Raw genomic sequence first — 12,611 nt, 5'->3', positions numbered from 1 at the left:
AACTGCAAAACCAGCAGTGTTACCGACATCTCATTTCAGCAGGGGCGTAATTTCCAGGGTGGTTAGGGGGTTGTGCCCCCCCCAATAATCGGACCCAACCAATATAATCCCCCCAATAAAATTATGAATTATCTTGCATACATAGGCTGTTGATTTTCTTAACTTATTTCAGTTACTACCAGCAAAATAGTTGCATGTTTAATCATCTGGGAATTTACCCAGATTTATTTATTTATTTAAACAGAGATCTTGAGATGTTTGTCCTACAGCAGCCTTGGTAGCTAGTATTATGTACTTGAACTGGGACGGGTAAGAAAGCAGAACTCGACCACAATCTACTGACATCGAAATCTTTTCTGTAGCTGTAATGATGATTTGAGTAAATAAACCTTTCGTTTTCTTTATACTTAAGTTACATTTTACTCAAAAAGATTGCTTCATGTTTACGAGGGCAAAGAACTTCTTTTTTTTGAATGAAAAAAACGTATAACAACAAAATGACATATACAATATATCTAGGGGAGAAAGAAAAGGTAGACAGTATTTTCCCCAAAAATGTTTTTGTTTATCATTTTCCAAAGTTTTACTTGTAGAGTAACGATGACTGTAGCCCCAGCTCTCTCAGCGGTACTGTAGAAAACTCCAATGACACCAAACTCAAACTGAGCTTTCAGGTGTTTTTGTTCACATCATATCCAGAATTTGTCATAGTTATGAGTTGAACTTTGTGCCATTAGAAACTGAATTGGAATAAGTGAAGTTCTACCCATACATGATGTTCTTTCTCATCCCCCAACATGTTTTCTGAAATACTTAAGTTAGACTTTCTAGGTTTAAGAAAGTTAAAGGGAATTTTGAACCAAATTGTAAAACAACACATCGAGCGATTAAGTCAGATTAACTGAAGAATGCTGGTTAATTTAACTGTTTTCTTTTAACACATTATTGTCCAAGAGTGACATCTGCTGCCATTTTGTCATTTTTTTGTCTTGATGATCGGCAAAATGTTTGTTTTGACAAATGTGAGACAAGCTTCAGTGACCTTTTTGCTCAGCAGCTGTTGAACTCTCCCATGCATTCAATTCATGCCCAGTCTCTTTCTTATTAGATGTTCTTCTTGGATAAGTTGCTCTTGGACTTATTTTAGTGGACAGGCAACTCGTGGGAAAGTTCACCACTGTTCCAAGTTTTCTCCATTTAGGAATATTGTCTGGTGTCTTTGTTTCTCAGATGATTTTTTTAGATTGTTGTATGAAGTGTTGCTTTTGAGACCTTTCAGCCTCCTTCATTTTGTCACACAGCTTTTATTTAAGTGATTTCTTGACATAACAGGTCTGACAATGATGAGACACGAGTACAGGTAGTGAAACGGAGCTCAGCTTTCCCAAAAGTCCAAAGTAACTCCTTTTTCACATAAGGCCAGTTAGGTTTGGATACATTTTTTTCTCTTAATAAATTGGTAGCACTTTATAATAATGTCACACTATTACGCATTATTAAGGCATTAGAAAGTGCTTAATTCATCATTTATATTTTAATTTATTACTTTGGGTGCCATTTATAAATACAGCTATACTGTTCTGATTATGATTATTACTAGCAGTGATGTAGTATCAGTGATAGCAACACATAGTGTAACAGTAACAGATGGATAAATGTATCTGTATTTATACATTCCCTAAAGCCTTACTAACACTAATAGTGTGGCATAATTAAAGGGGTCACCAGTATATGAAATCATAATTTTGTATTTGTTTTGGTCAATCTTTGTCTAATATAACATTTTTTTTGATGATCTGAAACATTTAAATCTGACAAATACGTAAAAAACTGGCTGCAGTATTTTGTTTTGAATATATGAGGGTTGAAATGAGAATGTAATCTTTCTCCATCTATCCTCTGTGACGACACTCAACTGGTTGCTATTATGTTGTTGTTTTGTTGCTTTGCTTTTTAGGTATCAGACTAATAAAATGTTACAATTCCAACCAAACTGAAGCTCAAACCTCTGAATGACTCAGCAAGTCATAAAATTTGTCAGCTCCATTTAAAATCGCCCCAAACACCACCAACACGGTAAATGGGTCCAGTTCATCGACTGAAGTTGGCAAGGACGAAGTCAGACATCAAACACTTAACTGTGCCAGCACACCAAACCTGAAGCCTAAATGCTAAATCATAGTTACAGTGGTAGAGGTGGTGAGTGAAATTCTAGTATTAATTAGCAGATATTAGATTTCAGCACACTTTAAGTTTTGTTGGGAAACTGTTAAACCTCAACAACTTGCAGTATTTTCTGGATTACAGACCCCTGAAAACATCTGCACAAATGAATGAACTAAATGGGTAACTGGCAAACTGGTAAATGATAACTTTGGAAAAACCTCCCTGAAGAGATCATTCTGTCATCTTTTCAAGCATGTTTTAAAAACTCTAAGAGCTCTGAGTCTTAAATATTTGTCTGCTTTGTATTTAGTAACAGTCTGACAAGTTTACGGGCCTCTGGAAACATGCAATACAATTAAAAGACCTGAAATAGAGTGCAGAGTCATTCACAACCGGGCTTTATTTTAAAATCAGGTGCGCTCCTTTTTTCATGTCCAGGTAAACTCCCAGCTCCTGCGTTTGAGCGCTTGCAAGGGTTTTTGCTTAAGTGCACTAAAGACGACAATACACAGTCACAGGATGTGCAAGAAGTGCCAGATGGATGATGGTGATTATATAAAAACACAAATCAAATCACATAATCTGAGAGAAAGCAAACTCTTTAAGTCGACAGCTTAAAACAGGGACTTCCCCTGTAATTCCATGTCACAGTGTAGGTAATGATGCTGTCACCAAATAAAGCTGTGCTGAGTCTCTTTGGATAAATGTGCCAATTCCCCCGTCTCATTTTCACATTCCTACCTCACAGACTAGGTTAAGAAAAAGAAAACATTTGCAAAAACAGCTTATGGAAAAACAATATAAATGTAGTCAAGGAAAAAGATGTTTTCTGTTCTTAATGGTAATGCACAAGCACGCATTAATACACACACACACACACACACACACCATCTCTTGATCTGTGGCCATAGAAACCAGCTGGCCCGAGTCACACAGCAGTTGCTATGGAGTGTGACTATGTTGTAGATTTGCTCCTCCCTCTTTCTCTGCTTTCCTCCATGATTTTTTTTCTTAACTCTGCTTTATTGATCGTCCTCTTTCTTTTCTGTATAAACACTGTTAATCTCTTATCAGCCAATCACCTACTTCAAGCCACATTTTCCCTCTTCCAATTTGACAATGTGGACATAAAGTCTGTGGGGGAGGGGGGTGGGGTGTTCCTGTAAAAATGACAAGATCTAAGCCGGATCAGAGGAGATGGAGTTTCTGTGAAAGTGTGACAGCTGGTGTGAGAGAGAGTGTGTGAAGGAAGGAAAGAGAGAGAGAGAGAAGGGGGAGGAGACGCTGCTGAGAGAGTAAGACAGCTTTACTCAAGCCTGTGTGTCCACAATACTTCTTTTTTAAATCAAGCTCTTTTAAAGCTCTTTTTCAACACCATTTTCTAAAGTCCACTAAAGTAGAGTGTGGAGGCTAATGCACACCTTCCACAAGTGTGTATATGGGTAATAGACCTGACAGAGAAAGCATTTCTAACAGGATTTCTTACAGCTTAAGGTTTGTGTTTCTTAATGATAGCATTCGATAAAATGTTTCCTGTTTTATCTTCTGTGCCTCCACTATGTAACACACTGCTTTTGAATTTCTACATTTACCGGTCAGCTCTTATATTAGTGCATGTATTAGCCAATATTGCCACCCTCTGGAACTCCAGAAAATATATTTTTTAAACTGTATGTGCTGCCTGCTGTGCACTGCTTTTAGTTCTTATGTATTGCAAACAAAAAAAATGTTAACTGAACTTGAAAAGTTAAGAAAGCTTGCTGCCTTCATATAGTTAAGTGAACTTAAAGGCCTTAAAGAACTTAAAGTTGTCATAATTTTCATATTTTTATTACTATCTAAAGTACTTATTCAGACACCTGAACTATATTCAGTTAATTTCTCATCGACTTCTACAAGATTAAGTGGATTTAAAAATAACAAGGTAACATGAACCTTTTTATGATACGTGGTACATTTATGGCAATTATCCTCTTCAAATATGCATTCGAAACTTTCACCACCGCAGGGCAGCACTTTACCAGGAAATATTAATGTTGCTGCCCACCCCTGTAGTAAGAAACAAGATACTAGAATGTCAAACCTGGGAAAATACTAATGTGCAATTTTGATTCAACTCAATTCAGTTTACTTTTATTTATATAGCACCAAAACACAACAACAGTTACCTCAAGGTGCTTAATATTGTAAGGCAAAGAATCACAATAATACAGAGAAACCCCAGCAATCAAACGGCCTACTTTGAACAAGCACCTTTTGTAAAAGGGAAGAAACCTCCAGGCTTAGGAAAAGGCGGCCATCTGCCCTGACCAGGTGGGGGTGAGCGGAGAGAGACGGTACAAGAGACACGCTGTGGAAGAGAACCAGAGATTAATAATATCTCATAATTGAATGCAGAGTGGTGACTTAACACATGAGAGACGATAAAGGTGGGAGAAGGAGAAACATTCAGTGCATCATGGAAAGCTCCTAGAAGTCTTGTTGTAACTAAGGGAGGATTCAGGGTCACCTGATCCAGCCCTAACTATATGCTTTATTACAAAGGAAAGTCTTAAGCCTAATCTTAAAAGTAGAGAGAGTATCTGTCTCCTGAATTTAAGCTGGGAGCTGGTTTCAGAGAAGAGGGGCCTGAAAGCTGAAGCCTCCCATACTACTTTTAAATAGCCTAGGAACGGTGATATGATACAATAAGGTCTTCAAGATGAGATGGTCCCTGAATATTCAAGACCTTGTATGTGAGGAGAAGGATTTTAAATTTGCTACTGGATGTAACCAGTGAAGCCGGAGCCATTATAAGGAGAAATCTGCTCTCTTTCTGTCCCCTGTCAGCATTCTCACAGAAGCATTTTGGGTCAACTGAAAGCTTTTCAGGGAGTTTTTAGGACATCCTGATAATAATGAATTACAGTCGTCCAGCCTTGAAGTAATAAATGCATGAACTAGTTTTTCAGCGTCACTCTGAGACAGGATATTTCGAATTTTTTGAGATGTTGTGCAAATGGAAGAAATAATTAAGAAGCAGAAAGTTAGCGGCCATCCAGGTCTTTATGTCTTTAAGACATTCCTGCAGTTTAACTCATTGGTGTGTGTTATCTGGCTTCATGGACAGATAGAGCTGGGTGTCATCAGCATAGCAGTGAAAATGTATGCTATGTCTTCTAATGATGCTGCCTAAGGGAAGCATGTATAGTGTAAACAGAATTGGTCCTAGCACTGAACCCTGTGGAACTCCATAATTAACCTCAGTGTGTGAAGAGGACTCTCCATTTACATACACAAACTGGAGTCTATTAGATAGATATGATACAAACCACTGCAGTGCAGTACCTGTAATACCTACAGCATGTTCTAATCGCTCTAATAGGATATTATGGTCGACAGTATCGAACGCTGCACTGAGGTCTAGCAGGACAAGCACAGAGATGAGTCCACTGTCAGAGGCCATAAGAAGATCATTTGTAACCTTCACTAAAGCTGTTTCTGTGCTGTGCTGAGCTCTGAAACCTGACTGAAACTCTTCAAATAAGCCTCTGCAGATGATCTGTTAGCTGTTTGACAACTACTCTTTCAAGGATGTTTGATATGAAAGGAAGGTTGGAGGATTGGCCTATAATTAGCTAAGACTGCGGGGTCTAGAGATGCTTTTTGAGTAAAGGTTTAACTACAGCCAGCTTGAAGGCCTGTGGTACATAGCCGATCATTAGAGATAGGTTGATCATATTTGAGATCGAAGAATTAATTAATGGCAGGACTTCTTTGAGCAGTTTTGTAGGAATGGGGTCTAAAAGACAGGTTGATAGTTTGGAGGAAGTAATTATTGAAGTTAACTCAGAAAGATCAATTGGAGAAAAAGAGTCTAACTTAACATCAATGGTACTAAGAGTAGCTGTAGATAATATTACATCTGTGGGATGATTATTTTTCTCTAAAATTTTATTTGTGAAGAAGTTCATGAAGTCATTACTAGTTAACGTTAAAGGGATGGTTGGCTCAACAGAGCTCTGACTGTTTGTCAGCCTGGCTACAGTGCTGAAGAGAAACCTAGGGTTGTTCTTATTTTCTTCAATCAGTGATGAATAGTAAGATGTTCTGGCTTTGCAGAGGCCTTTTGATTTTCAAGATTCAAGAGCTTAATTGTCAATACAGCAGTATACATAGTGTACAGTGTACTGAAATGCTGTTTCACCCCAAGTCCCCCTTCGTGCATATATAAGTATATAAAAGATATATCTCCAAGAGATATAAAACTAGAAATTACAAATAAATAACACGCTAAATGTTGTTAAAAATAAGGGATAAAAAGGTACTAATTACTAACTATACAATACTAACTGTACGATAAACAAAGACAGGACAGAGACAATGCAAAGTGGGTTGTGCAGTGATATTGAATACCAGGTTCAAGTTATTTTCAGGATATTATAGACGAGACATGACAAAGACATGTGCAAGATGCAAAATGTGCAAAATGTGTAGTATAGTTTAGATGTGTGTTCATTAACTAATTGACTGAGTGTGCAATTTTGACCCTATCCCTGTCCTAACACCAAGAAAAGCAATAGTGAAGAAGTCATATTCAAATAACTTAACTTGTTAAGTGTCAACAATTTGTTCCAGTTATAGGTTTGATTTAATATAATACATGTTTAAGATTAGTAACTTAATTATTGTAAATTATGAAAAAAGTTTTTAAAAGAATTACTTTGGATAAATTGTGGTATTAGTTATGTTACATTAAAGAAGATGTGAAAACAGTACTAGCAGTGAAAAATTAAACCAGTCACTTCCTGCATTTTAAAGCTAAATTCACAGCTACAACAAAACAAGAAACACAAATTATTAGTAGAAAAAACAAAGTTTAACATCTTGTCCACATCTCCCTGCAGACTCTGGGGGTGGCTGTAAATGGCCTGTATTTATATAGCGCTTTACTAGTCCCTAAGGACTTCAAAGCGCTTTACACATCCAGTCATCCACCCATTCACACACACATTCACACACTGGTGATGGCAGCTACATGTATAGCTGTAGCTCAGGTGGTAGAGCTACTAACCGGAAGGTTGGTGGTTCGATGCCAGGCTCCACCAGTCTGCATGGCAAATATCCTTGGGCAAGATACTCCATGTTACTCTCCGATGCAGCCGTATGAATGTTAGACAGTAAGCACTTAACAGTTTAGAAAACAGTGCTTGTGTGAATGGTGTGATTGGGTGAATGAATTATTTGTATAAAGCGCTTCGACTGCTCAGAGTAGAAAAGCGCTATATGAGGACCAGTCCGTTTACCTTTACTCTCTTTCATCCATCGCTCACAGCCAACCCTCGTCATCAGGACTAAAACTCTCTTCTCTGGCTGTCCTCTGTATTTTACTCTTTATTTGCTTGAACGTTCTCCACACTCTGGACTCTATGCACAGTTCAGGTAAAGCTGTACAGCCAGCAACACATCCAGGTCTCCATGTTTCCATGCAGTAATTGTGGCTCATGTCTCAGCATTAAATGCAGGATGTGTTCAGCCTGCAATAATTACTCTGCTTTTATCTCACTAAGGTCCAAGCTACTACGTTAATGATAACAGCTGGCTGATGTGGCTGTCGGGTAATTGCTAGTAGTTAAATGGTGTTCACGTGCACGCTGGCCAGGTTAGCATGTGTGATAGCTGGTTAATACTTCAGTGTTTTTGAAATGGGAGCTTTACTGAACTGAGATTCCACCTAAAGTGTTGTTGAGTCGTATGAACATTAACTACTTCATCTGCTAGTGAGGAGACGAGAGTCTGTCTGCATGTGCTGTGTGAAGTTGTATGCCAGCTGAAAGGAACCAACATGCCACTGTTGGTATTGATGTTGTTACCAAGTATCTTAAATTGATATCATTTGTTAGCATCAATTAATATCTGAGTACAGACTTTCTGGACAGACCTACAGTGCAATATTTGGTCAGAGATCCTCACTTCACAGTTTGATAGACAGATATACAGGACCAATTAAGCTAAATACATAAAGTGGCACGGTGGTTAGCACTGTTTCCTCACAGAAAGGTCTCCACAACTCCACCATCTGGTCTGTACCCTTCTGTGTGGACTCTGCATGTTCTCCCTTTGTCTGCGTGGATTTTCTCCAAGTACTCTGGCTTCCTCCTACAGTCCAAAGACATGCAGTTAGTGGGGTCAGGGTAATTCCTGATTCTAAAATGCCCATAGATGTGAATGTGAATGCAAATACCTGTCTCTCTGCATTAGCCCTGTAACAGACTGGCGACCTGTCCCAGGTGTACCCTGGGATAGCTGGGATTTTAACTGATTTGCCTCTTTCTTATGAATACTGCTTGCTTATTGTATTTATGTGGTGTTATATACGTATATTCAACATACAGAGACCTCCTGTGACCCTGTGAATTATGATAGTGTATCTACTAGCAAGAAGGAGCATAGCTGATCAGCCATCGCTGACTATTTTCTATAATCTATTACCAACTGGAATTGTTTACTCTTAAATCTTACTGTCACCTTAATGAAAGAATTGTATTCTGTAATCTTGTATTTTCCCACAAGTCATTTTTGTGATTTAAAAAAAAATGAATTAAAGTAAATCTATAATTTGTTGGAGAAAAATACAGTGGATTGTAAATCAAGTAATCAATATCAAACTTCCAAATTAGGAGGTTTTACAAACTCTTAGGAATTACAGTCTTTATACTGTTTGAAGTGCAATTTCAGAGGTTAAAAAGTAAATTACACAATTTAATGAAAGGTGAAAGTGTGTAGTTCTGTACTTGTAGCTCAGTTGATAGATCAAAACTGCAAACATTGTGTTGTTGTGCAGAAAATTATAGACCTCGCAGTATTTTTTTGTTTTAAAGGTGAAGATATTCCCAACCTGAGTCAGATTGTTTTTAACAATAGCCAGTTATTATTGGATTTTTAAAGGATTTTTCTAGTATGGCAACCCTGTTCTCACTCCCGAGGCATAATATAGTGAAGATTTGTCCCGAGGTGAAAGGTGACCTTCTGCGTTCTTATGCTATGCGCCAGGTTATGGATGAAATCCAGTAGAATGACGCTCCCACGGTAATACACGGCCATGAATTCCAGCCCTAACCCTAACATTATCCTTAACCCTAACCAGCACTTTAATGACGTTACATAGTGTTTTCCAAAGCGATATCAAAGCGGGATTCATTGCAAAAGGTTTTCATGTTCACTCATTTTTCTCGTAATATAGGGACGTGCTGGGTGCCGGGAAGCGTAATATACCGACGATTTGTCACCTAGCGTAAAATGTTATGCTTTGGGAGTGGGAACATGTTGGGGTAACCCATCTGTTTAAAACTATGTAATGTAATCTAAATACTTCTGGATTCACTTGAAATGCGTCGGTGCATTTGTGTCAGAGAAGTTAAAACCATTAGTTAATATCAAGGTTTCACAGAAAGGTCAATACGTAATCAAAGTCTAGTCAAATAATCTTGACAAAGAAACTTTTCTCAAATTACAAAAATTAACATTGAATCCATGCTGATTATGCTTTTTGCACTTGTTCTCTGGAGTATTATGACATACCCCCGTGTCTCTATCAGTGCATGAAACTGTCATGAAGAGGAGCTTATTTAACTTTTTTGGGTCATCTTGTTGTATTTACATGTTTATATGTGACTGAACGAGATGGTGTGATGTTTCTTTTAAGAACACATTCCAACCAAATACAGGTGACTACGTTCATATTTGCTGCTCTGCTGTTGTTTTAGAGGATGCAGGGCTTATTGTGCCATATTTTAAGTGCCACTCTCCTAACAGCTGTCACTGATTTGTAAACTGCTATGAATGGTATTTGGGTATTGATCTTGTTCTGCTGTAAATTGGCAGATTCCCGAGCAGACCGTGCTGACAGACGGAAGCTCTTCAGGCACTACACTGTGGGCTCCTATGACAGCTTTGATGCTTCAAGGTAAGAAGTCACATTTAAAAAAACAAGCTAAAAAATCCATGGATGTGTGAACTTGCTTCATACTTTTTGGTATTATGGATTATACCAAAAAGTCAAGAGCACTTTGGCAAAGCTCCCATTTAATCTTTTGCATGATGTTTCTGTCTCTTTCAGAAAGCTCGTTGTCATCTCTTGAGTGAAACAAAATCTCTTTATGTTAATGTAGCATCCAAATTCTGTGTTGTCAATTTAAGAAATACAAGTTATGCCAACTTAATTTATTTATACTAACTTATTAGGCTCCAGTGAAGCTATGTAGCCAAATGGAGTCCAGCAGTGGTATGAAACAGGACAGCACCAGAAGTCTAGACAGTGGTAGTAGCAAAGGTGAAGCTGGTGGAGACTTGGAGGAAGATGTATAATTCACCAGGATGAGGTGGAGGGGTGTAGGAGGAAAGTGGCACAAATAAGAGTCTGAAATGACAGAATGACAGAAGAGCACAGGACATCAGCTGACTGGCTCATAGAGACAGAAAGTGATTGGGCCAAAGCGGTGATGGCAGAATGAAAGTTGGCAGTGCGGGAAAATATTGAATAGTATGATATGATGAGTATAATGAACACAATACACAGGAATCCAGCCACATGAGTGAAACCAGCCACACCTTACTAATACGCACTGAACTCGTGCATAAGCTTCAATGTAAGGCGTAGCTATGGCCATCTACTAATTGGAAAGTTGGTGGTTTGATCCCTGGCTGCTCAAGTCTGCATGTCAAAGTATCTTTGGGCAAAATACTGAACCCCCAGTTACTCCTTATGCGCTCGTTGGAGTTTAAATGTGTGCGTGAATGTTGACAGAAAGCACTTAAAATGTAAAAAATGTGTGTGTGACTGGCTGAATGAGACATGATCGATAATGTGCCTTGAGTCTTGCATAGAAAAGCACAACAGAAGAGCCAGTCCATTTACCATTTGGCAAATTATGCAATAAATACAGTTCGAAAGTTGCCCAGAGTTTTTTGTAGACAGTGCACTTGTCCACCATGTCTGTATAGGTTTCAGAGGTTGTAGTTTCTGTCATACTCACAGTTACAGGCTTAATTCATTTATTACGTGACACTGTCCTTTAAAAAAGTTCGGGTTAGACTATCAGGACATATTTACATTGTGTTTTGAAAGACAGACATTTTAGTTTTGGTCACAACTAAAAAAAATGCTTGTTGAATTAATATTTGAACAAATGCCCACCGACTGGAAATCAATAATCACTACAGGATTCTCACTCATGGTGGTCTATTATAGGTAAACCTATACACTGTACCTGATACCACAAGCACTGCAGCATAAATGAATTATGAATTTTAATTCACTGTTTGCCATCACAGAAGCAACACCTCAGTATAAAAAGTAAACTTACTAATAAAGAAAGTCATTATTTGTATTTTCAGTGTATGGACAAATCTTCAGTAAGCTCTGGATAGAAAACTTCATTTTGTTCTTCAGAGAAAAGCAAAGCCACAGTAGCAAAAATGGAATCAGCATGCAACCGTGTCCTTTCAGCTAAATGAAAAGTTCTGTGTAATGGTACCTGACATCGAATCCCAAGGTTTTTACCATCTTGTCTCCTTTACTCGTCTCTCCTGTCACATCTACTTCAAGATAAGGTTGGTTGGGAATGAAGAAAGATGTACACTTCCATGTTTGTGTTTGTGTGTGAGAGAGAGCCAGACAGAGAAAGAGGGCTTGATATGCTTTGCGGGAACTTTGAACATCAATTTTTTAAACAGTCAATCCTACGGGTGAGCTGAATGTCCTCGCAGAGATGTGGCTCATCCATCGAAGCAGAACATATGCAGTGATATAAATTGCTACGTGGAAACGACCAACAATACGTATCAAAGATTAAACTATGTCAGTCTGTCCAGGAGGAAAAGCTACAGCAGATGCACTGAGGAGTAAAGACAATCACATTTTTCTGAATTGAACACAAAATAAAATCAATGCATCAATAAGAGATGAATAGTCTGTCATATAATGTGGATGTTATGCTTTAAAGTAGATAGAACTTAAACGCAAACAAAGAAAAACTATTCGTTTCAGTTCTGTTTTATTTCTATAGTGCCAATTCGCAATTTTAAGATATTTTATATTTTAAAGATGCTTCAGTGTTTTTTATTTATTCATAAATCTAAAGCACATAATGAGAGCAAATATCACTGATGCTTCTTGTTTTGGTTTTATTATTATTATTATTATCCATCCGTCCATTCGCTTCCTCCTTTTCAGGGTCACGGGGGGCGCTGGAGCCTGTCCCAGCTGTCATAGGGCGAGAGGCGGGGTACACCCTGGACAGGTCGCCAGTCTGTCGCAGGGCCAACACACAGAGACAGACAACCATTCACGCTCACATTCACTCCCGCATTCACACCTAGTGGCAATTTGGATTAACCAATTAACCTATCCCCACTTATTATTATTATTACTATTTATCAGTTATTTTATAAAAAGCAAAGAGTTT

The 12,611-nt window shown here is 38.1% G+C and overlaps 1 protein-coding gene across 9 annotated transcripts in view; it reads left to right on the top strand.

Moving 5' to 3' along the window:
• The window catches only part of shank2b (SH3 and multiple ankyrin repeat domains 2b), a 306,872-nt gene that overhangs the window by 212,728 nt on the left and 81,533 nt on the right, over window positions 1–12,611 (top strand). For all 9 annotated transcript variants that reach the window (XM_026194603.1, XM_026193999.1, XM_026194263.1 and 6 more), the window contains one exon: window positions 10,030–10,111. In XM_026194603.1, coding sequence (XP_026050388.1) covers window positions 10,030–10,111 — 82 coding nt within the window. The remainder of the gene's footprint in view (window positions 1–10,029; window positions 10,112–12,611) is intronic.

The sequence above is a fragment of the Astatotilapia calliptera genome, chromosome 1, assembly GCF_900246225.1.
Source record: "Astatotilapia calliptera chromosome 1, fAstCal1.2, whole genome shotgun sequence".
Lineage (NCBI taxonomy): Eukaryota > Metazoa > Chordata > Actinopteri > Cichliformes > Cichlidae > Astatotilapia > Astatotilapia calliptera.
This window is presented reverse-complemented; position numbering and strand designations above follow the sequence as displayed.